Source organism: Sus scrofa, chromosome 1 (assembly GCF_054392235.1).
Source record: "Sus scrofa isolate SSC_HxYL_T2T_F1_AM1 chromosome 1, Sscrofa_HxYL_maternal_Yorkshire_Landrace_v2.0, whole genome shotgun sequence".
Classification (NCBI taxonomy): Eukaryota; Metazoa; Chordata; class Mammalia; order Artiodactyla; family Suidae; genus Sus; species Sus scrofa.
The window spans coordinates 187,884,703-187,911,450 of record NC_139383.1 but is presented as its reverse complement, the minus strand read 5'-3'; the positions used below and the strand labels follow the sequence as shown (position 1 = coordinate 187,911,450).

Sequence of the window (26,748 nt, the reverse complement as noted above, 5' to 3'; positions counted from 1 at the left end):
AGTGTCTGGCACATAGTAGGTACTGATAAATAATATCAAATACTTTAGTAATAATCTATGATTTCTCTCCTGTCAATTTTCAAATACCATTTCTTATTGCTATATTGTTATTTTTCTTTTCCCACTTTATTTCTGGTTAGCTGAGGGTTTAATAATTAAACCAACAAGCAATTTATTATTGAACATAAAAGCTTGGATTGGAGGCCAAAATGAGTGCTGAGCCCTATCAGTAAAGAATGTGAACTTTTTTATTCCTGCTGAAGCCCTTTGTGTTTATGTACAAATGCTAGGATTGGTTCTGGTGGTTGATGACACAGACAAATTAAGTCAGGATAATTGAACTATTATTCTATTTATCTGCCATTAGATATTTATTTAATTAAACACTGAATTGCCTTGGTCTAACTGGACAGTGTGAATGTGGAAAAGTGGGAGGAACATTGTATAACAATATACTTAATTTCTTCAGTTCTAGATGACTTTTCTCATTGAATATGTTTGCTTTATAATAATATTTTATGAAACATCATTCAAAAGTCCTATAATCAAGATAGAATCTATATAAAGTTGAGGTGCAAGACTTTAGAAATTTTTGGTTGTAATAAACTATGGAAGGAGTTCCCATTGTGGCTCAGCAGGTAAGAACATGACTAGTATTCATGAGGATGCAGGTTTGATTCCCGGCATTGCTCAGTGAGTTAAGGCATTGCCTCAAGCACAGATGCGGGTTGGATCTGGCATTGCTGTTTCTGAGGCGTAGACTGGAAGCTACAGCTCCAATTAGATCCCTAGGCTGGGAACTTCCATATGCTGCAGGTCTGGCCCTAAAATAAATAAATAAATAATTAACTATAGAAAAGCTTGTCTATTAAATTAATGTCATTTTATCATAACGAAAAAGTAGAAAGACATTATTTTATTAGTAAATATAAAATGTATCGTTTTTTGAAATATAGTGTGTTTATTTTTTTCTAATTAGATCCTTAGGTTTATATTCTTAGTAATAAATGTTTTGATCATGTATTTAAGTAATAGTTTATTTCACTGTTAATAATTTTTGAAATTATCTCTTTTTTTTTTTTTAGGGCTGCACCCATGGCATATGGAGGTTCCCAGGCTAGGGGTCCAACCAGAGCTACAGCTGCCAACTGCCACAGCCACAGCAACATCAGACCTGAGCCATATCTGCAACCTACAGCACAGCTCATGGCAACACATGGCAATGCCAGATCCTTAACCCACTGAGCGATTCCAGGGATCACACCTGCAACCTCATGGTTCCTAGTTGGATTCGTTTGCACTGCACCACGATGGGAACTCCAATGTTTGGAAATTCTAAGTGAAAATTGTTGGTTACTAATAAATATGAACCTTTATATTAGTATTTATAGGTAATTGAAGGCAATAGAATAAATTTTAAAAATTGAAGATGGATTTTTTCTGTAGCTGTATAAAAATCTTTGGGTACTTTAAGAACAAATATTGGAAGAAAATATTCTAAAGAGAAACTGGTTCTTAAAGTTGTCTTGTGTTATTCTTGGTCATATTTTTGAACTTATAAGCTGAATTTCAATATGTTCAGCATGCCTATTTTGAAATATGTAAATAATGCAAAGTAGCTTTGAAATTTTTTTCCTATCTCCTTACTATGCCCACTTGGAAAGGGAATTTTAATGCCCAGGAAAGAATGACTTAATAAACACATAAAATGAGTTAATTAGTAAATTTCCTTTAATATGTCTTTGAATAAACAAAAAAATAGACCAATTAATTAACTAATGAGACATTAAATACTAGTGTTTAAATCTCATATTACTTATATCCATAAACATCAGCGAGGTCTAAATGTTGCTAAGGTTTAACAGATTAAACACTGGGTGAATCTGTTCTCAGTCAAAGGGAAACTGTTCTCAGGTACATAAAACTTTCATTGAATTAGTGTCTTGAAGGCAGAATTTCTTCCATTAGCTTTATTAACATTTTATTACTTTTCTGTGAAATTCCAGCTTCTTAAATTTAACGTATAAATATAATTTAAAGTGAAGTAATTTGAGTTTGAGGCAGTTCCCTAAAATTGAACTTGGTTTATAGCTTAATATCAGACTATAAAACCCAGCACACACATTTTTCAAATGTCTCCTTTTCTAGAACTCAGTTCATGCTATTTAGTTGCATTATATTCTGAACTATGTAATATGTTATTTCACAAATACTTTTTTAGTAATAATGTTAATATTTAGTATGGAGAGATCTCAGCCCAGTTTACTAATTTTATCAATTATTTCAATTGGCAGCCTCTAGTTCTGTGTAAACAGTCACTCTGACTAAAATCAATTATTTGATTTCTTGGGGTCATAAATCATACATTCTTTTATCATTCTTAACAGCAAAGCCCTTGACTTCCTTTTCTTGTACGTTTTGGCAGATAAAAGAACAGAATGGCATGAGGCATGACATTGACATTGTAAAGTCAGCCCCAAGCTGGTCCCATCTCTGTACTTTTTATGATATTGATAAAATTCTCATTATTTTGATGGAAATTATTGTGCCTCTCTTGTTGTGTGGCAAGGAGTTTCTGTTCAACTGTTTTAAAAAAACTGTTTTTTTAGAAATCCCATAAAAGAAAAGCAAACTGAAATGGTAGAGAAGGGAAGATAATTGTCCCTTAGAGATGTAGACCTAATTCCATAGCATTCAGGCAAGTTACCGATGCACAGGTTTTACCCAATGTCTAGTAAAATGAGCATTGTCAGTTGAGAATGAATAAATATTTATTTTTTTAAACAATGTACATGACTAAATGCAGTGGCTTTGTACATTTTGTCTAATTGAAATATACACTGAAAAATAGATACAACCATGCTATAAATGCAATTAAATTATTTGATTGGGACATCATAAAGGCAGCAGTAAATCATCATTCTTAAGCTGATCTACCAAGATTCTCATATTTTACCAGATTTTGAATATAAAATAAAATAATTGTATTTAAAGTAAAATACCATTGTGTTCATACATACCACTCATTTGCTAAGAGAATATAAATCTTTTTTCTAGGATTGACCTCCAAAGTACTTCCTGTAACTCCCTAAGATGCTTACATGCATGGTTGGAAGATGTTTTAGCCCCTCTAAATCTAATTTATCTAAATCTAAGGAATGACTCACTTAATCAGAGCACCTGCTACAACTTGGAAATCCCTCACTTCTACTATTCTTGCCTCCTTTCTGCTCCTTTTGGCCTCTGCTACTTTGTCTCTTGTGAGAAGAATGCTCACTGATATTTATTTTCTCTTCCTGGTTAATCTCCAGTGCTCTTCTTCCTCTCTACTCAGTGAGAAAGTCTTTTTTGGTTTTCAAGATCAGCTGGCTCAGAGTTGCTTCCCTCAGAAGAGCCTGTATAAAAAGAAGACAGGGCTACAGAGCAAGGTTAAGTAAGTTGCCTTAAATTGCAGTATTAGTAAAGACTAGAGCAGAGATCTTGGAGATTACCCAATTCTCCTTGTAACCATCAAGTTAAATTGATTCCTATTCAACTTTAATTAGAATTTGTTTCATTCAGTTACTTTTTAAATAGGTATCAACTGCAGTAATAAGAGGGGGTGGATTCTCACAAGTGGAGCATGCCAGTAGTCACTGGTTAGAGCCTCCATTTGACAGTATTGCTAATTTCCTCCAATTTTCAGAGAGCTAAATCCAGACCCTTAGGAGATGTCAGCTGAAAGCAGAATCCTATATGCTGGATACTTGGCTAGACAGCCTGATATATTCTAGCTGACAAAAATTGTCTTGTCTGCCTGTGTGGAGCCCCTGCTGATTAGTTTTTAAATTAATAATTAGAATGAGGAGCATTTGGTAATCAGTAGGAGGTACAAAGCCAGTTATTTTCTTTGTTCCATCAGGCCAGTAGTGGAATCTTGCGTAAAACTTTTTTTTATCTCAGATGAGCTTTTTGTTGAGCTGATTCATATTTTCATTTTTTTTAATTTTAATAATCACTTGTTTCCAGTTTTATTCCTTTAGGCTTTGTAGTGTATACCTCAGATTCCTCTGGGTTGAGTCTAATTTTGAGATTTTATTCTATTTTAAAGACCTATTCTTGTACAATGTTCTGCTAAAGATACCTTGCCCAGTATCAGAAAGATGCTGATGTATGTATTACGGATAACCAATGTTTCTAAAAGAAGAAAAATGCATGTTTCATATCTTTTGAAATGATAGGGAAAATGTAATTAAATATATAGAAACATATATTTTGGGCTGATGAGCTGATGAAATAAGTACTGCATATATGTTAGTCATTACAACCTTTTTTTTTTTTTTTTTTTGGTCTTTTTATCTTGTCTAGGGCCGCACCCACAGCATATGGAGGTTCCCAGGCTAGGGGTCCAATCGGTGCTGTAGCTGCCGGCCTATGCCACAGCCACAGCAAAGCCAGATCCGAGCCATGTCCGTGACCTACACTACAGCTCACGGCAAACGCCAGATCCTTAACCCTCTGAGCAAGGCCAGGGATCAAACCCACAACCTCATGGTTCTAGTCAGATTCATTAACCACTGAGCCACGACAGGAATTCCCATTATATTGTTTTTAAGAAAAAGTTTCTAAAGATGAATTAAAGATTAAAGTAGTAAACAGGGCTGCTTATAAAACTGAAGAATTAAAACTTTGAGCAGAATGTGAATATTGACCTATAAAAAATGGAACTACCTTAATGTTTAGCCACCAGTGCTGTTCTTGGGTATGAAATCAAGTAGGAAGTAGGACAAAAATGTGTCTTTATTCTGCCTATCAATAAGTAAGGGATTAGGTTTAGGAAAAAGGCTTATTAGAAGACCAAAAAGCTCTGTATGTCAGTGTTCATAGTTGCAGGAATAACAGAATAGTACTTTGCACTGAGTCCGTGTATCAGAGAAAGAGACCTGAAGGCTGAGATCCATCTAGAGGCTGTCAAATAGTTCTAGCAAAGTGAGTTGCTAGGATCATCTGTGCTCGTTTTGGAGACCCCTCCTTCCCCACACTTCAGTTTTATAAGCTATTGAGGTTGGGACATAGGGATGGAAAACAGGGAATTCTTTGTTCAGGGTGTTTCATTCAATACTCTTAAGGTGGACTAAGAGGGAGACACTTCTTTCTTTCCTCCAGCCAAGTGAGGGGAATTTCAGGAGTTGGACCCTAAGAGTTGCAGACTTTTTCATCTACGAAAGACAGAGGTCCTTAGTTCCCTACACCTCCTCCTTCAGACAGCATCTCTGCAATCCCAATGAGACTGGCCCCTGTGGCTAGTGACAGTAAGAGGGAGGGGTCAAGGAAGAAAAGGAGGCAAAGAGAGAAAAAGACACTAAGTAACAACCCCCCAAACACACTCTCTGTTTGTTCCCCTCAGCCCTTCAGGATATCAAGTGAGTACACAGCTGGAGGGAATGGAGAAAATCTAAATTAGAAAGTTCACAAGGTTTTTTTTTTTTTTTTTAATTATCGAACTGTACATTTTAATTACAGAAATGGGATTGTTCCTGTGTCTAACTACAGAGAACTGGGAAGCTGTGAAATATGCCCCCAGTTTTTTTCCAATAGCAGGAAAAGAAATACCCTGTCTAATGACAAGTGGCAGAAAGAATAAAGTTGATTTATTGCTATTAAATGTTGCTAATTCAATAGACTATTACATACAATCAGGAGACTTTAACTCTGAAAGATTTGAACTAAATGAATGAATGAATATACGTAAATTTCATAGACTTCTGTTCAGGCTTCAGAACGAAATTTAGGAAATAGGGACAAATGAGGCTAAACATACCCAATCCCTCCACAAACCTGCAGGTCAGGGCTGCCACCTCTGTGGGCACAGTGCACTGAATTTCCCTAAGTGCCTTGCTGTGCCCTGCAGTAACATCACTTGTTGTCAGTAGCATAGTTCCCCTTGCTTCCCAGGAAACTCAGTACCGTTGGTGCTACCTCCACCAGACGCCCTGGAAAATGGATTATCCCATTGCATAAATATATCATTCGTATGTAATTAAAATTAAAAGCTTTGCACGAAAAAGGAAATTATCAATAAGACAAAAAAGACAACCAAAGCCATACAAAAAAAGATAATCATACATCATTACATTCATCTGTTGATGGACACTTAGGTTGCGTCCATGTCTTGGTTACTGTAAATAATGCTGCTATACAGTGGGGTGTAGGTATCTTTTTAAATTAATATTTTCCTTTTCTTTGGATATATACCTTGGAGTGGAATTGCTGGATCATATAGTAGCTCTATTTTTAGTTTTTTGAGGAACCGGCATAACTTTTGCCACAGTAGATGTACCAATTTACGTTCCCACCAACAGTGTACAAGGGTCCCAAATACTGCCAACATTTATTTGTGATCTTTTCTGATGATAGTCATTCCGACAGGTGTAAGGCAACATCTCTTTATGGTTTTGATTTGCATTTCCCTGACAGGGATGTTGAGTGTCTTTTCATGTGCCTGTTGGCCATCTGCATGCCTTCTTTGTGAATGTCTATTCACGTCTTCTGCCTAGTTTTTAATCAGGTTGCTTGAATTTTAGCTTTGAGTTATGTGAACTGTTTATGTATTTTGGATATTAACCCCTTATTGTACATATCATTTGCAAATATTTTCTCCCATTTAGCAGGTTGTCTTTTTTGTCTTATTGATAATTTCCTTTTTAGTGCACAGATTTTAAGTTTAATTAGGTCCCATTTAAAATATGTAGTTATTTTTTTTGGCTTAAAATTTCATTACATTTATTCTATTTATTTATTATTTTATTACTCAAATGAATTTATCACATCTGTAGTTGTATAATGATCATAACAATCTAATTTTGCAGGATTTCCATCCCACAGCCCAAGCACATCCCCCCACTCCCCAAACTGTCTCCTCTGGAGACCATAAGTTTTTCAATTTCTGTGAGTCAGCATCTGTTCTGCAAAGAAGTTCAGTCTGTCCTTTTTTCAGATTCCACATGTCAGTGAAAGCATTTGATGTTGGTGTCTCATTGTCTGACTGACTTCACTTAGCATGATAATTTCTAGGTTCATCCATGTTGCTAAAAATGCTGGTATTTTGTTCCTTTTAATGGCTGAATAATGTTCCATTGTGTATATGTACCACATCTTCTTGATCCACTCCTCTGTCGATGGACATTTAGGTAGTTTCCGTGTCTTGGCTATTGTAAATAGTGCTGCAATGAACATTGGAGTACATGTGTCTTTGTGAGTAGTGGTTTTATCTGGATAGATGCCCAGGAGTGGGAAGACTGGATCAAATGGGACTTCTTTTTTTAGTTTTCTGAGGAATCTCCCTACTGTTTTCCACAGTGGTTGCACCAAGTTACAATCCAACCAACAGTGTACTAGGGTTCCTATTTCTCCACACCCTCTCCAGCACTTACTGTTTGTAGACTTTTGGATGATGGCCATTCTGGCTGGTGTAAGGTGGTACCTCAGAGTGGTTTTGATTTGCATTTCTCTAATGATGAGTGATATTGAACATCTTTTCATGTGTTTTCTGACCATTTGTATGTCTTCTTTGGAGAACTGTCTGTATAGATCTTCTGCCCATTTTTGGATGGGGTTGTTTTTTTTTTTTGGTATGGAGCTGCAGAAGATGTTTATAAATTTTGGAGATTAATCCCTTGTCAGTTGATGCATTAGGAAATATTTCCTCCCATTCTGTGGGTCGTCTTTTTGTGTTGTTTAGGGTTTCCTTTGCTGTGCAGAAACTTTTAAGTGTGATTAGGTCCCATTTGTTTATTTTTATTTTTATTGTCCATACTCTAAGAGGTGGATCTGAGAAGATGTTGCTGTCATTTATGTCAGAAAGTGTTTGCCCTATGTTTTCCTCTAAGAGTTTTATAGTATCTGGTCTTATATCCAGGTCCTTAATCCATTTGGAGTTTATTTTTGTGTATAGTGTTAGGGAGTGTTCTAATTTCATTCCTTTCCACGTGGCTGTCCAGTTTTCCCAGCACCACTTATTGAACAGAGTGTCCTTTCTTCATTGTATATGCTTGCCTCCTTTGTCATAGATTAGATGGCTGCAGGTGCATCAGTTTAATTCTGGGCTTTCTATCCTGTTCCACTGATCTATATGTCTGTCTTTGTGCCATTACCATGCAGTTTTGACGACTGTTGCTTTGTAGTATCGTCTGAAGTCAGGGAGCCTGATTCCTCCAGCTCCATTTTTCTTTTTCAGGATGTCTTTGGCCATTCTGGGTCTTTTGTGCTTCCAAACAAATGTTAAAATAATTTGTTCGAGTTCTGTGAGAAAAGTCCTTGGCAATTTAATAGGGATTGCATTGAATCTACAGGTTGCCTTGGGTAGTATAGTCCTTTTGGTAATATTGACTCTTCTAATCCAAGAGCATGGTATGTCTTTCCATCTGTTTGTGTCATCTTTGGTTTCTTTCATCAGTGTCTTATAGTTTTCAGAGTACAGGTCTTTTGTCTCTAAGGAGGCTTACTCCTAGGTATTTTATTCTTTTGGATGTGATGGTAAATGTGATTGCTTCCCTAATTTCTTTTTCTGCTCTCTCATTGTTAGTGTATAGAATTGCCATCGATTTCTGTGTATTAATTTTGCATTCTGTGACTTTGCCAAATTCGTGGATGAGCTCTAACAGTTTTCTGGTAGAGTCTTTAGGATTCTTTAGGTATAGCATCATGTCATCTGCAAATAGTGATAGTTTTACTTCTTCCTTTCCAATTTGGATTCCTTTTGCTTCTTTTACTTCTCTTATTGCTGTGGCTAGGACTTCCAAAACTGTGTTGAAGAGCAGTGGCGAGAGAAGACATCCCTTTCCTGTTCTTGATCTCAGTGGGAATTCTTTCAGCTTTTCACCATTGAGAATGATGTTCGCTGTGGGTTTGTCATATATGGCCTTTATCATGTTGAGGTAGGTTGATGCTAGGCCCACTTTCTGAAGGGTTTTTATCAGAAATGGGTGTTGGTTTTTGTCAAAGGCTTTTTCCATGTCTATTGAGAGGATCATATGGTTTTTATTCTTCAGTTTGTTAATGTGGTGTATCACACTGATGGATTTGCAGATATTGAAGAACCCTTGCATCCCTGGGATAAATCCCACTTGATCATGATGTACAATCCTTTTAATGTATTGTTGGATGCGGTTTGCTAGTATTTTGTTGAGGATTTTTGCATCAATGTTCACCAGTGAAATTGGCCTGTAGTTTTCTTGTTTGTGGTATCTTTGTCTGGCTTCGGTGTCAGGGTGATGGTGGCCTCATAGGATGAGTTTGGGAGTATCCCTTCCACTGCAATTTTTTGGAATAGTTTCATAAGGATAGGTGTTAGCTCTTCTCTAAATGTTTGATAGAATTCACCTGTGAAGCCATCTGGTCGTGGACTTTGGTTTGTTGGAAGTTTTTTCATCAGTTTCAATTTCAGTACTTGTGATTGGTCCATTCATCTTTTCTATTTCAACTCGTTTAGTCTTGGAAGATTGTACTTTTCTAAGAATTTGTCCATTTCTTCTAGGTTTTCCATTTTATTGGCATTTGGTTGCATATAATAGTCTCTTATGATCCTTTGTATTTCTGTGATGTCCATTGTTACTTCTCCTTTTTCATTTCTAATTTTATTGATTTGAGTCCTTTCTCTTTTTTGCTTGATAAGTCTGGCTAGGATTTTATCAGTTTTGTTGATCTTTTCCAAGAACCAGCTTTTCATTTCATTGATCTTTTCCACAGTTTTCTTTGTTTCTACTTCATTGATTTCTGCTCTGATCCTTATGATTTCTTTCCTTCTACTCACTTTAGGTCTTGTCTGTTCTTCTCTCTTGAGCTGCTTTAGATGTAAAGTTAGCTTGTTTAATTGAGATTCTACTTGTTTCCTGAGGTGGGCTTGTATTGCTATAAACTTTCCTCTTAGAATGGCTTTTGCTGCATCCCATAGGTTTTGGAATGTCGTATCTTCATTGTCATTTGCTGCTAGGTATTTTTTAATTTCCTCTTTGATTTCTTCAGTGATCCATTGGTTGTTTAGTAGCTTGTTGTTTAGTCTCCACATGTTTGTTTTTTTTGCAGTTTTTTTTCTTGTTGTTGATTCCTAGTCATATAGTGTTGTGGTCAGAAAAGATGCTTGATATGATTTCCATTTTCTTATCGTTACCAAGGTTGGACTTGTAGCCCAGGATGTGATCCATCTTAGAGAATGTTCCATGTGCACTTGAGAAGAATGTGTATTCTGCTTCTTTTGGGTGGAATTTCCTATAAATATCTCTTAAGTCCATCTGGTTTAATGCTTCATTCAGGGCCTGTGTTTCCTTATTGATTTTCTGTCTGGTTGATCTGTTCATTGTTGTAAGTGGGGTGTTAAAGTCCCCCACTATGATTGTGTTATTGTTGATTTGTCCTTTTAAGGTTGTTAGCAGTTGCCTTTTATATTGTGGTGAACCTATGTTAGGTGTGTAGATATTTAAAACTGTTATATCTTCTACTTGGACTGATCCTTTGATCATTATGTAATGTCCTTCTTTGTCCCTGAAAATATTCTTCATTTTAAAGTCTATTTTGTCTGATATGTGTATAGCTACTCCAGCTTTCTTTTGATGCCCATTTGTGTGAAATATTTTCTCCCATCTCTCTCTTTCAATTTGTATGTGTCCTTAGAAGTGAAGTGGGTCTCTTGAAGACAGCATATATATGGGCCTTGTTTTTGTATCCATTCAGCCAGTCTATGTCTTGGTTGGGGACTTTAGTCCATTCACATTTAAGGTAATTATTGATATGTATGTTCTTATTGCCATTTTATTAATTACTTTGGATTTGTTTTTGCTGCTCTTTTTTCTTTCCTTCTTCTCTTGTACTTTTCTGCCTAGACAAGTTCCTTTAGTATTTGTTGTAAGGCTGGTTTAGTGTTGCTGAATTCTCTCAGCTTTTGCTTATATGTGAAGGTTTTTATTTCTCCTTCAAATCTGAATGAGAGCCTTGCTGGGTAGAGTAATCTTGGTTGGAGGTTTTTTCCTTTCATCACATTAAGTATATCATGCCACTCCCTTCTGGCCTGCAGAGTTTCTGTTGAAAAAAGAAAAATCTGCCGATAACCTTATTGGGGTTCCCTTGTATGTTATTTGTTTCTTTTCCCTAGCTGCTTTCAAGATTTTCTCTTTGTCTTTAATTTTGGTCAGTTTGATTAATATATGTCTCGGTGTAGTCCTCCTTGGGTTTATTTTATATGGTACTCATTGTGCTTCCTGGATTTGAGTGAGTGGTTCCTTTCCCATGTTAGGGAAGTTTTTGCCTATTATCTTTTGGAATATTTTTTCTGTCTCCTTCTCTCTCTCTTCTCCTTCTGGCACCCCTATGATATGGATGTTGGTGTGTTCTCTGAAACTCTCTTAATTTGTTTTCAATCTTTTTTCTCTTTTCTGTTGTGCATCCGTAATTTCCACTAATCTGTCCTCCACCTCACTTATTTGTTCTTCTGCCTCCTGTGTTCTGCTGTTAGCTGCTTCTAGTGAATTTTTTATTTCAGTTATTGTATTTTGCATCTCTTCTTGTTTAAATTTTATATCTTGTGTCTCTTTGCTCAGTGTTTCCTGTAAGTTACCCATCTTCACCTCTAGTTTATTTCCAATGTCTTGCATCATCTTCAGCATCAACAGTCTAAAGTCTTTTTCCTGGAGGCTGATAGTCTCCTCATGGCTTAGCTGTTTTTCTGGGGTTTTTCCTTTCTCCCTCATCTGAGTTGTAGTTCTCTGTCTTTTCATTTTTATAGGTTTTTGGTGTGGTGACCTTTTTACAGATAATAGAGTTGTAGCCTCTCTTACTTCTGATGTTTGCCCCCTGTGGCTGAAGTCAGTATTGGGGGCTTGCTTTAGGCTTCCTGATGTGAGGGGCTGCTGCCTGTCCACTGGTGGGTGGAGCCGATTCTAATCCCTCTGGTGGGTGGGGCTTAGTCTCTGGATGGGATTAACAGCAGCTGTGTGCCTGAGGGTTCTTCAGGTAGCCTGTTTACTGAGGGACGGGGCTGTGATCCCACGGGGGTTGTTGTTTGCCCTGGGGCTTCTCAGCAGCTGACTGGTGGGTAGGGCCAGATTTTCCCAAAATGTCCCCCTCCAGAGAAAGGCATGGCTGCTGAATATTCCCAAGAGCTTTGCTTTCAATGTCCTTCCCTCACAACAAGCCACATTCACCCCTGTTTTCCCAGGATGTCCTCCAAGAACTGCAGTCAGGTTTGACCCAGATTCCTATGGAGACTTTGCTTTGCTCTGGAATCCAGTGCATGTGAAAGTCTGTGTGCACCTTTTAAGAATGGGGTCTCCATTTCCCCCAGTCTGGTGGAACTCCTGCACACAAGCCCCACTGGTCTTCAATGCCAGATGCTCCAGGGACTCTTTCTCCCTGTGCCAGATCCCCACATGTGAGAGTTTGATGTGGGCCTCAGAGCTCTCACTCCAGTAGGTGAGTCTCTGTAAACCGGATAGTTTCCATCTGTGGAGCTTCCCACCCCAGAGGTATGGGGTTGTTTATTTCGTGAAATCGCCCCTTCCTACCTCTTGATGTGGCCTCCTCTTTTTCTTCTGGAGTGGGATATCTTTTTTAAGGTTTCCAGTTCTTTTGGGTGAAGAATGCTCAGTCTTTAGTTGTGAATTTTGTTGTTTTTAGGAGAGAAGTTGAGCTCCAGTCCTTCTATTCTGCCATCAGATTAATTAACTGTGTGTACTACATCTTCTATACCAAAACTGCTGTTTCATGAAGAGGCCTCCTGGCATCACCAAAAGAAAACCCATATATTTTGGCAAGATGCACTTCCTCCAACCACAACTAGATTCATTCAAATGCAGGGACACTGGAGAGCCTCTGTCTCACATCATACTCTGCAATTCTGTTGCAATGCTTATAGACTTTCTTGTACTTCTTCCACTACTTGAAGTGGCAGTAGACATTGGGCTGGCTGCAGTATTATTCATCTCTGCTCTAAGAACACTTGTAGGCGCATGGAGGATGTAGGGGTAGTGATGGTGCGGTTTCTGGGGCAGTGGCCCATGACATGCTTGGGAAGGGGCCTATTTTTTTTAAGTATAGAAAATAGAGTGTATTCTAACCAGTGTGAATAGATGAATAAAAACAAAATTTCAGATGAGATGGTCTAAATCTTACAGATAGTTTCACTGTTATAAATGTCCCATATTAATAATTTGGCTGTAAATACTAATTTTGTCTGTTTTCTTTTATGTATTATCAGATCAAATTGATTATTGTTAAAAAATCACCATGCAGAAGAAAGATATGAAAAAATTCTTGTATTCAGTACCTGCACAAAATTTCTCATTGATTTACTATAAAAACAGTGTTTTTGTATTAGTATTTGCAGAAAGTACTACAAATCATTGACATAGAAGCTTCTTTTACAGCAAAATGCCTTATTCTTGATTATTGATATATCTAACAATGATCTAATTTGTTTCTCTTTTTTATAACTTAAAGGCACTTAATTTTATTCAGGTTAGTGAGCATTATTATTTATATACATCATTAAAATAATATCAGTTACCCATAAAATTAAAAAGTAATATACACAACTAACTTTAGTGCCTCCAAGTGTACTGAGTGGTTATTTTCCTTAAGAAAACATATTTTGAAATTCCCTGGTGTCTCAGGAGATTAAAAGTCCAGTATTGTCACTGCCGTGGCTTGAGTCACTGTAGTGGCATGTGTTTGATCCCTAATCCAGGAACTTCCGAATGCTGTGGATAGAGCTAAACAAAAACAAAAACAAAAAACAACAACAAAAATAAAATACATTTTTTTCCTTTTTCATGGGATTTTTAAGATTTCTGGAGCTTCCCAGAGGGAAAGACAATATCCAATATAGTATTTAGTGTATCTTTGCCATCTGGGTTTTCAGATTCATTTGCTTTAATTCAAAGATTAAAGACAGAAAAATTGGACCAAATGGTGGAATAAACCCCTGTGGAAAACATGCTTCTGCTGTGATTATTTTTAAAGATTAATTGATTCTTTAACTTGTAACTATGCCTGTGTCTTCAGCTGCAGTTAATAACTGATTAACCATAAGCACATAGATTAATTGTGCCAGAGAATGCTGGGAGATGAGTTAGCTCTTCATGTCACTAGAGTATCCTAGTTTAAGTGGAGAGTAGACTAAGCAAATGCTCACATGATGTAGTAAACCTTATCTCAAACAAGGACATCTAATATGTATAAGAACTAATTTTATATTTCTTTTTAAGGTGAGCTATCTTGGATTGATATTTAAAAAAAAAAAAGGTAAGGAGAGATTAAAAAAAATTCCAAATTTATAGCCTTAAAGACTGGAAGTTTGGATGAAAACCTTCTGAAAACAGGGACATAATACTGATGAAAGATATCTTAAATAATGTTGAGTTGTGAAATGTCATGTCGTGCCATTAAAATGATAATTATTTTATTAAACCAGTTCAAACATCTACCATTTTCCTGAGCTTCTTATTGTTTTACTTTTTCCTTATAAACTCCTGGCTCTTCTCTATTTGGATTTAAATATGTATTTCTTAGAGGAAAACAAAACAGTTAAATAAAGCAAAACTGCTTTGATTATATGTTCTTCAGCTAGCCCCCTAACTCTTTCTTGTCAGAGCCAAGTTTCTTGAAGGGATTATGTATATTCATTAATTGTTCCATGTTTTTCACTTAAAAAATTGTTCCATGTCTTTCACTTCTTAAGGCACAGGAAAATGACTACTGGTGCCATTGCTCCAATAGCACGGCTCTGATGAATCCCACCAGTAACATATTTCTTGCCAAAAGTCCCTTTCCAGTTCTTTTCTTACCTTGATTCCTTTTTACCATTTATTCTGTTTTCCAACCCCTCCATGGACATGGAATTACTTTTAAAATTTATTTTGTTTGGCACTGATTTATTTTGTGTGTACCTCTCTTATCACTTTTTCCTCAGTCTTTTTCAAATATTTCCCTTCTTTTTGCCTCCCCTTGATGTGGACAAGGGCTCTCTCCTTGGATCTTTCCTCTTTTCATTCTGAACCCCTCTTGAGTGGTTTCATTCACTCACACAGAATACCAGTATCTCCTGAATTCACATCTGTAGTCCAGACATCTCATTCTAGTTCCAGCTTATATACCTTGTGATTAGGAGAGCAATAGGTGTTCGACATTGAGAATGAGCCAATCAGAAATAATTCCTTTCCCTTTCATATCGTCCTTCACCTCCTTCTCTGGCCAAGTATAGGTCTGCTTTTATATTTCATATTTCAGTTAATGCACTATCTACTCAAAGGCCAAACCAGGTCCTTCCTAACTCCCACCTTTCCTCAGCCCTATATCTAATCCGTTACCCAATTCAGTTCATGTAGTTTTCAAAGGTTAAGAAAGGTAGCTTATGTAATTTTATATATATTATAAAATGTATAGATAATGTTCTTAAAAGTCTTTAATTTGACAGTTTCTGGCATATTTAATTAAAGAAAAAGCTTCCATAAAATGATTTCTGTTAAAAAGGTGTGGGTAGCTATAGCATTTTACAGGAAAAATAAAAAAGAATTTTCCTTAGGTTTATCATTAAGGTGAGTATAGATAGCCATGTTGAAAATTGACCCTGAACATATTAGTTACAGATTAATCTTCCTTTACACTAATTTATTAGATTACTAATGAGTACTTATGTACCTTATGTCAGTTTCTAAGAATACAAACATGAGTAAGCATAACTCTTATGCATATGGGTATATTTTATAGAAAACTATATTAGTTTTGTTATTTAAATATATGTAAAGCAAATATTCATGTATCAAATAATATATTCAATGATTTACATTGTTTCATAAATATAAAGAATTTTGGCCTCTGTTAAATTATGAAAATCAGTCTCTTTATTTCAAAGAACATTTTGTTTTTGCCAATGAGTATCATCTCTAGGTATTTACATTTCACATGCTTAGCCTATAAAACTTAAATAAATTTATTTTAAAGAGAAGAAATAAATATAGATAAAATATCAGCAGTAAGATAAAATAGCCCAGTGTGGTTTTGTAATATTATCTAACTAATTTTGTGTGAAAGTTGACTATTCAGTAAATATAGAACTACGTCTAGTCACTTATGATGGAACATGATAATGTGAGAAAAAAGAATGTATACATGTATGTGTAACTGGGTCACCATGCTGTATGGTAGAAAATGGACAGAACACTGTAAACCAGTTATAATGGAAAAAAATAAAAATCATTGTATAAAAATAATTAAAAAAATAAAAATAGAAAGTGATCATATGATTTCATCTCAAGGTCTTTGGATGAAACAGTATAGCATGTACTCAGTCTGTACCCTGGGAATGATGGAAGATACTGACTCTCAACATCAAGTGAATCCCTCTCATCAAATTACCTTCAGCCGAAAAGAGCTGCCTAACCTAAGCTGCCTAGCCTCTTCACCAGGCTAATCTGTGACTGATCATTGTCTTCTGTGGGACAACTCTGAAAGGCCATCTCTGAAAGGCCATCTCAACTCTGCAGTTCCTTCGAGATCATCTGGAGACTTTGTAGTGATGCATCTCAGTTTAACTCCCCCCCACTACCTAAGTCTACCTCTTTTTTTTTTTTTTTGGCACATCATCACAAGAATTCATCATGAGAGCACTCCTCAATAAATTTCCTGAATCCATATTTATCAGAGAATCATATTTTTCAAGGAATCATTCTAGATGGTCTGAGGAAATAGTCTAAAATAGAATGTGATAGATAGACCACCCATCAACCCACTAACTGACTGGCAGTGAGGACCCCTGACTGGTGGTAGGTGAACCACAGATAGTCCTTGAATGCTATAGTGGTGAAACTGTTAAAGCCTTCACAGATGGTGAACAAAGATTGGTAGCAATGGAAGGTAATGCTCTGTGAATTCAATACCTCAGGCTTTTGAGGAATTCAATAGAAAGTAATAATTATAAGGACAGTGGAATCAGTTTCTGCTGAGTTCTGTTTATACAGTAGAGAAAAAGAATAAAAGACAGATTGTGATTAATCATGAATTGAAGGTGATGTGTAATCTTAAGAAAACCTCTTTAGTAGAATATAAGGAAATCCTTATCTTCTTTTGCCAGAGGTTATAAAAGCTGCTAATAAGGCTTAGAACTTATTTAAAAGTACACCAGAGTTCCAGAGAAGCTTGAATCCTCAGTCCCAGCAAACCAGCAAAGCCAGTGTTTGAACCCCAGCTGGAAATTGGGAAGTGGGGTATGTCTGGGTTTATGATCTTGAAAACCTAGACCTTCCTAAACCTGAGCCTGCAGAAGTGGATGGTATCTTCCAATTAGAAGCTATCACTTTCCTCTTGCTTAAAGATGATGTGGAACCTCCTTCCTTTTGTGGTAATACATACCCCTCTTAGGATGTATCCTCACTCCCCTTTCTTGCCACAGGATCAATATAAAGGGTCAATAGTTCACATTATGATCTTGGAAAAATACTGTGTGTTTAAGGGAGGAAAGGGCTTATGCTATGCCTCAAATGAACTGCAGACCCTAGCCAAGATTTAGGAATAGGAGTCAGGAGAGTATATAGGAAGTATGATCCTGAGGCTGCTGGATCAGATAGGCTTGAGAATAAAATTGTGTAAGATGGGAGATGAAGGATAAGATTGAATGGGGATAAAGAATAAGAGTTTATTGCTATGGGAGCATTATCCCTTGAATTAAGATTCAGGCCTTAGCAATGACAGCAGGAGAGAGTTGCTACTGCTAAAGTGGTTCTTGTTGGAAGCTTGGGAAAAGCAGTGATCTCCACAAAAAGAAGCTGCCACAGTTGCTGTGTAAACAGTAGAAAAGGGATCAAATGACTCAGATATGTAAGCATGCTAGAGCTAATTTACCAGTTAGAACCTAAAAATGTCATCTGCTCAATGGATTCTACAGAAAGGCTTGGTGGACACCACATCAATAAAGCAATAGAAATGTACTATTGACTGAGACACAGGCATCACTGAGACTCAAAGGTGATGTTCTCTGTAGGTACATGTTCATAGCAGGAGATGCTATTACAGAGTGGGTCTCCTTGTTTGCAATGGGATACTAAGATCTCAAAATTAATAGAGGCTAGGTGGCAGTGCTTAGCTGTCACAGGCAAGATGGGTACAATTATTAATGAGCACCTAGCATCCAGTGTTCTAGACTTACAGAGAGCTGTGGAGAGGGTTAATAGAACACAGCATCCTTGGAGAAAACAAGTGGACCGTCAATGAGGGTATTGCCCCATCTGCACAATTAAAGAAATCAGACGGATGATGAGGAACCTGAATTTGGTCATATAAGAAAAGGCAGGACTCCTTGCCCAATTGTTGAACCTCATAATTTTCATACCATGTGGCCTGACATGCCAATCACACCTTGAGTTTTTTCATATCTACCATCGCTCCATCATAAAAATCAGGCAGACCTATCTGTAGTGCATCACAAGATGAAGTGGTACATCTAAGACGAAGTACGGTCAGAGCCTAAGGGCCCAAGTAAGCTGAACAAGCAATTGCCTAGACTCTTATGACATCTATGCATGTTTTTCCAGTGTCTCTATCTGAGTTAATACTGAGCCACATAAAAGGTCTCTCCTGAGCAAATGGTGGGGGAAAAAAAAAGACTAAGCTTTTTTTTCATGCTAAGTCAGCTCAGTACATGTATGCAAGCTCAAAATTGAACTTCTGTTTCACTAGAAACCCACACTGTGATGTCCTTGATAGACAGGAATAAGGGAAAATCTTCCCAGTGGATGGAACTTAATTTAGGTGCTGTGCCTGGGAAACCACTTTGTATGGTAAAGGGAGATCTGTTCAGGTGTTTGGATGGACATATGAAGTGGCATGAAGTGTGATAATATTTGCATTGCATGTTAATTAGCATCAAAAAGTATCTACCACAGAAGCAGCACAAAACAATGAAGTAAACAAAGTAATGCAGATTGATATCAGCCAGCTTCTGTCATTGGTCACCCATAGCTGGGACAGCAGGCTTATGAAAAGAATAGCCATAATGTTAGGGATAGAGGCTATGCATAAGTTTGAAGGATGGGTTATAATTTACAAAGGTTGGTCTGTCTAGTGACAGGACTGAATATCTATCCTGGAAGCAGCAGAAACCAATATTTGTCTCTAGATCCTTTAAGAATGCCAACCAAACTCCTTGGTACCAAGTTTATTATATTAGACCTATTTTTACCCTTAAAGTGACAATGCATTATTTCGATTGAATTTGACATGTTTTCTGGGTATGGATTTTTCTGCTGACCTTAGCCAGCAGCAACCATCTCCAGTGGCTTTTATAATGTTTTGTTCTTAATACACAGTCTTACCTAACCACTCATTGGACAAAAACCATATTTTACAGCAGTGAAGGCACATCAGCAGGAGGACTGCCATGAGATTCTCTAGTTATATTGTCTTCGATACCACCTAAAAATATTAACTTATTAGAGTGATAGAATGGTCCTTAGAGGGGGTGAGTGAGTCTTGGAGAAATAATATCCGGTAAGAAGTTGCCATCTTCCAAGATGAAGTATACATCCTAAATCAATTCAATGCCTATTATTATATGAATTTGGGGGGGGTGTAGAATACATAGGTTCAAGAATTAAGTAGAGACCCTATTACTACCATCACATTCGTGACCCACTTGGGGAATCTATGTTTCCCTTCCCTCAACTCTGGCCTCTGCCAGTTTAGAAGTCCTTGGTGTCAGAAAGGAAAAACACTTTAACTAAGTGACATAGAAAAGATCTTATTAATCTTCAAGGCTTGACTGCTACTCCGATATTTAGGTTTCTTGCATCAGGAAACAGTGCATAAAGGGAGTCACTCTTGCATTGGGAGTAACTGGCCTGTAAAATCAGTTTAGGGTTAGAATTGTTACTCCGTGAGGCAGTAAGAATATTTTTGATATCCAGTTGATCCACTGAGTTATTCCTTGCTATTCTACTGTCCAATTTTGGTGGTAAACAGACAAATGTATTATTAATGCTTGAGAATCTGTTACCAGTGGCTCAAAAATCCTCAGTGACAAAGATCTGGTAACCTCACTAGGTCAGGTGCTTACCCCAAAAGATGTACTAGCCCAGGGCAAGAGCAATCTAGAACAGTGATAGTAACAGACGATAATGATCATCCCACCAGTTTTTTTTTTTGAAAGATTTCCCAGGAAAGGTGATTAACCAGAATCATGGAACAGCTTTTCCCAGATAGAGTGAGTGTTATGCCTAGCAAGTGGACCTGAATGGAGGCTGCAGTGTGCCCACAGATCCCTTCCTCAGGATTAAAATACTTACATCTCCAGCTGCTGAGTCTTAGCAGCTGATGGCTCTCAGCTAAATCCTTCTCTAGAAATCACCCTAGGCCAAACAGAGCTGCCCCTCCCAAGGTCAAGGCCTCAGTGGGGAGCAGCACACCTGCAATGATCAGTTGGTGGGGAAGACTTACCTTCCTTGCCTTAAGGAAATATAGCTCTGAGGGGACATCAGGGCTTCAGAACATCTCTAAGCCACTGAGAACTTTGTTGCAACTGCACTGTAGTTGAGCTCTCCTCAACAAATCTACTGCCTTCACTCCCCCATGAGTGTTGAAGGTGCTTTCCTATACACTTCCTGCACACACCTGTGTCTTAGAGTCTCTTTTCCAAGAAACTTGACCTAAGGCAAATACACATATTCAGTATATATACAGTATTATATAGACTATATATTAAACATAATTTTTATAGACATGTCACTTAAACCATATATTATGTATTTATGCATATGTACATGTGTGTATCATGTATGTATTTATGTATGTGTACATACATAAATATGTACATATCTCTCTTAAAATATAATTTTTAGCTATGCCATTGTTTGTTTTGTCTAAAGGAAATCTTGTTTTTGGTATATTTGATTTTTTGGTTTCACTTTTACATGTTTTTAATCTTTTAAAGTATTAATAGAAATAACAGACAAATATGTTATATACTGTACAGAAAGATAATCACTAGTGGCATATTTGTTTTTAAATGTAAAAAAAAAACAAAAACAAAAGCAAAAACTAGAAGTTTCATGAAAAAGAAATTTCTAAACATGGATGACTCTAACAGATGATCCTGCCAATACAGTGTTCAGTAAGCCATTGTCACAGGGTGAGATCCTTAGAAGGCCAGAGACCCGAAACTCCTCAAAGTCAGGGACCAGCATGTTTAAACAACTGTTCAGGTTTGGTCTCTTCTTCACTGTGCCTATCAGCACCACCACCTAACCTGAAAAGAGCTAGGGATACTTCAATAAATGGATGTTTGGAAAGTATAATATTATTCATTTTTGGAACCCAAAGAAAGTTACCATTGATACACTGTTTCCCATCAAGTTCTGTTTTGTTTCTAAACTTTCGGCTTGAGAATTTTGTTCTTTCAATAAAACACAGCTCATATCTTCTAAAAAGGAGACTGTAACTGAAAGAAATTATGGCTTAAACAAGGAAAAATAAGTTATTTACAATTGACTAATAGTATCTTTTTTTATGTCACTAAGACTGAATTCAGCTTTTCAGTCTCCTATACATAAAACCTTAATTTTTAAATAAGAAACTACTCGATAGATTTTATAGGTAAAACCCTAATTATTAAATAAGAAACTATTTGATGGATTTTAAAGACATTTAAACATTTTGTGATTATAATGCTGGTATCCATAATATTCTAACTTATTAAAATCAGACATGATTCCTGCACAGCTAATAAAATGCATTTAAACTGAAAGTTCCTTAAACTTTTCCAAAAAGCAGCAGTTGTTCTGTAAACTTTCACTACTAAAATTAGAGGCTATTGAGGTAGCTGTGAACAGATTCTAATGTTGGAAAAAAAAAAAACTCAGAATATTGCAAAACTAGAAATCTAAGTCGAGATGTCAAGCGGTTCACATTCAAAACAGCTTTTTTTAAAACTGGAGAAATTTGTGATTCTGTTCTTTGACTCCTTAGGGCAACCTTTACTTCACTACTTCTGTTGTCTTTTAATATTTTACACATTTAAAAAAATTTTATTTATACTTGTTTCATTGACAAATAACATTAATTTTAGGTATACAACATAGTGATTCAATATTTGTATACAGGTCCAAAATGATCACCATAGTAACTCTAGTTACTGACTATCACCATGCAAAGTTCCCCATTTTTTTTCTGGTAATAAGAACTTTTAAGATTTACTCTCTTAGAAAGTTTTGCATATATAGCACAGTTGTTTTAAAGCAAATACATTTCTTAATTTATTTTCACTTAGAAAAGAACATGGGATATGATACATCAGGGGTTGGCAGTAAATGGCAGACTATGTCCCTAATTCAAATCTGACTGGGTCACCTGCATTTTTAAATAAGGTTTTATTGGAACTCAGCAACATTCATCTCTCATTCATTTACCTATTTTCATTGGATGCTTTCATACTACAATGATAAATTTGAGTAATTGAGACAAAGATTATATAAAACCACAAAGCCCAACATATTTGTGAATTGTTTCTTTCCAGAAAATATTTGTTAAACTCTGTTTGTTAAAATGTTATGTATACCCCTTCTTTAAAATGTATATAAAACAGCAAACATTTAGTCGAATATTCACTAACAGAAATATTAATTCTTTATAGTAGTGCCTTCTGTTAGCACATTTTAAATTACAAATATGATCTAGGATATAAACTCTGAGATGAAGGGAAAATTTAACCCAATACAATATCATATTAAGATTATAATAATTTATGAAAAAATTTTTAATTGTTTTTAATGTATGCTATAAATTATTGGGAAAAGAAGAATATTAAGGTTAAGAGTCAGGCTGCTCGATATTTTTTCCTCTGACTGCGGCTCATTGCTTTGGCTAACTTTTTGGATTTTCAGATCTCTCTCACAGAGCTCCATGCTATGTAGCTGTTGACAACCTTGGAAATAGGAAAGTCGTTGGTACTACATCAGCTTATAAATAGAGATATTAAGAAATAACCATTGTCTTTAACTCCTGTCATTGGAAATTTCTCTGCACATGAATTCAGTAAACTCAATGAAAAAAATGAGTCTAGGGCTAAGCAATACAAGCTGTTAGGAAAATTCATGTGTGGTTAAGTTTTATATGAATAGTACTTTAAAAGCCATGTAACTCATAAAATTGTTTTTATGTTTTCTAGACTTGGATGATCCAGTAGTAACTGTTCATCAAAGTATAGGTGAAGCTAAAGAACAATTTTACTATGAGAGAACAGTGTTCCTCCGGTGTGTTGCGAATTCCAATCCACCAGTCCGGTACAGCTGGAGACGTGGCCAGGAGGTATTACTCCAAGGATCTGATAAAGGAGTGGAGATTTATGAACCCTTCTTTACCCAGGTAAGAATTGAGGTATGGTATTTCCAACCCACTCTGCTCAATACATTCCTAATTCTGGCATCATGCAATACGATATCTACTTGAAAAGATAGTTTCTCCCAATCTGGTCTTTTAAAAAAAAATACATGCCTGGCTGAAAGATCAGAGGACTCAAATAATGAAAAATAGTCTGTTTATTTTGCATGTTGTAGTTAAATTTAAAATATTAACTCTTGGAGTTCCCATCGTGGCTCAGTGGTTAATGAATCCGACTAGGAACCATGAGGTTGCGGGTTCGATCCCTGCCCTTGCTCGGTGGGTTAAGGATCCAGCATTGCCATGAGCTGTAGTGTAGGTTGCAGACACGGCTCATATCTGACATTGCAGTGGCTGTGTGTAGGCTGGTGGCTACAGCTCTGATTAGACCCCTAGCCTGGGAACCTCCACATGCCATGGGGGTGGTCCTAGAAAAGGCAAAAAGACAAAAAAATAAATAAATAAATAAATAAAAAATGCTAACTCTTGAAAGACAATTTAAATTAATGTATCCTAGCATATTTCTTTGTCTATAGGTTTGCCTAGGTTTCACGCTAAAGTACATTTCGTATATTTGCTATCTACTTTTTGCCATTTGTGGGAAATAGCTCTTAAAATAATTCTTAAAAGGAAATGTTTTTATTTTTCCCATTTGCAATGGTAAATACATTTTAAAGGAATGAAGAAATCTACTTGAAATTTATTTGGTTTTGGTTTTAGGGGAAAAAACTTGTCTAATTTTCTTTGTTCATTTTTGGTTTTGAAAAAGTTTAATAATGGAACCATAATTAGGTAATAGCTAAAATATCTGCATTATTAAAAATTTATTCAATAAAGAAGAAAATCAAATTAATTTAAATAGAAAGAATATAATATGGAATATTCTTCTGTCGTGTATTTAGAGTGGAGAATTAATAATTCTTGAAGACACTGAAGTTAAAGGACTGTTTGAATGCTGTTATTATAAAGCTTTTTGATGGTCAGAAAGAAGCACAAAGCTAATTTTCTAAAAAAATTTTAAAAATGTACTTGGAAAATGTTCAAAATAATTGTGACTGTGAATTAAAAAATATACATAGGCAACAAGATAAACAGGAATTTGACTATGTTGTAAAAGTTTTGAGACATCATATATTCATAATTAAAGAAATATATAACCAAATTTAAAATATTATTAGATATTCTATACTTTGGAATGCTAAAGATGATTATAGGATATGCATCTGAACTCTCTAATAATGTAAGATTATCCTGAGTTTATAAATTTCCCAGCATCCTATATTTTGTCATTAAATAAAAGTGAATGTGGCAATTCATTCTCTAATTTTTACTGAAATCAATTTTTTTTTTTTTTTAGTTAGCAAAATAACTTCCAATTTTTGTTAACAGTATTTAGTTGCTTGGGTAACTCTAAGATTTAGAAGTCCAGATAAATGAGCACCTATCATTTACTGATTCTTCTATTGGCAATGTCTTTAAAAATATAGACATTCCTAAAATTTAGAAAACATAATTTCCTGTTTGACATGATGTTTACAGATAGTAACACAATTCTAAATACCTAGTCACCAGGTGCGTAATCACTGCAGGCAGTTTCTTATCTTCAGAAGGGTCTTATCACTTGGAAATGAACACATGGACCAAGACCAAATTTGGGAGAAGCTTTTACACTTGGAAAATAATTAAGAATTTGTTTTTAAGTAATTAAGTAAGCACAAGCATACTTTCACTCTTTTGAATTTATTGCTGTTTCTAAGTTAGTAACTCAAAAATAAAAGCCCATCTTATAAGAATTATCAAACTAGTAGCTATTGATTCTACCTTTTAAAAGTAACCTATATTTTCTCTTCCTTCCTTTTATTCTCCTTTTATGAGAAAAACAACAGGTTTTAATATGAACATTTCAGTATGAATGTTATTCTATACTGTGTTGCATAACATATGCTTTCTCTACCTTCCACTGTATTTAAAACTCTGCTGCTCCACTGTATTTCAAACTCTGCTGCTTGGCCCCTCTGAATTCTCTTAAAAATTATTGAAGAAACAAACTTGCCTTGCAGTTCTGTGCTCTGGATTCACCTGCTGTAGTTGATAACTGTCAATAACATGTAGTTATAGCTTCTATTTTAAAATATCTTTTCTTCTGAAATGGTTATGTATTTGTAGCTATTATAAGAATTATGTAGAAGGTAGAAATACTTTCAAACTTTTATGTTATATGTATACTTAATTTGTTAGTATTAAACATATTTTGTAGGCCAGATTGATAGAAATGTGCAAACTGTATCACATGGTAAGTTTACTTGTTATAACTGCAGAGAATGTTGGTTTTCTAGTAGACAAGATGTTATCAGTGTTTTTTCTTCGTACCTCACTGTGTTGATATACTGCACATAGGCCTGATATATACAAGTCCAGCTGTAACACGTGACTTCTATGATCTCTCCATGGAACATAGCAATAGGTTCATAAGTGGCTATCATACTTTATTACAGAAACATCCAATCACCTGAATGATCATTAAAAAATGTAATTTTTTTTTCCTGCTTTCATCCCTCCAGTGGCTTCCCAATGTTTAGAGTAAATCCAAAAAAAAGTACTGAGGCCTGCAAGACCATGTTTGACCTTGCCCTGCCTTATTCTCTCTTATCTACTCTTCTGTACCTCATTCATGTTATGTCCATGCCCTCTCTAGACATGCCTAGAATCTACATGTTGTCAGTCCCTCCATTGAGAATGTTACTTACTTAGACAATATGGCAGAGGTCTTAACACCAAGGACTCATCACCTGAAAAAGGCTTTTCTTGACAGATCTATAATGAAGTAACATCTTTTCCCTTCTATAGTTACTCTTTCCTACTACCCATTTTGGTTTGTTTGTTTTGTTTCATTTTTACCTTACTACACTAAAACTCTCATGTTGTCTTATTCATCTATTTAGACATAAATTCAATAATTACAGTGACTTTGTCTTTTCAGCAGCACAAATGGTGCCTGACACATGGAGGATTCTCAGTAAATATATTGAGCCAATTATTCCCATGGAAATGTCTGGATTTGTAACAATGGAATAGTAAAAATTAAGTTATTAGTAACTCCTGAGTTACTCTCTGAGTTACTCTCCAATCCTATTTTTGTTAATATAAACTTTATTGGAGTATAGTTGACTTCAAAAGTTGTGTTAGTTTCAGGTGTACAGCATAGTAACTCAGTGATATATATGATTCACTGATTATATATATATATATCAGTTCCTTTTATGATTCTTTTGACATATAGGTTATTACACAGTTTTGAGTAGATTACCCTGTTCTATACAGTAGGATTTTGTTACTTATCTATTTTATATATGGTAG

At 35.8% G+C, this 26,748-nt stretch overlaps 1 protein-coding gene across 9 annotated transcripts in view; it reads left to right on the top strand.

Moving 5' to 3' along the window:
* Positions 1–26,748, top strand: part of MDGA2 (MAM domain containing glycosylphosphatidylinositol anchor 2) — an 837,423-nt gene that overhangs the window by 488,811 nt on the left and 321,864 nt on the right. For all 9 annotated transcript variants that reach the window (XR_014841441.1, XR_014841443.1, XR_014841412.1 and 6 more), the window contains exon 4: positions 23,180–23,376. Coding sequence is in view for 2 of the 9 variants with exons in the window: in XM_021074079.2 (XP_020929738.1) it covers positions 23,180–23,376 (197 nt within the window). In the remaining 7 variants the exon portion in view is untranslated. The remainder of the gene's footprint in view (positions 1–23,179; positions 23,377–26,748) is intronic.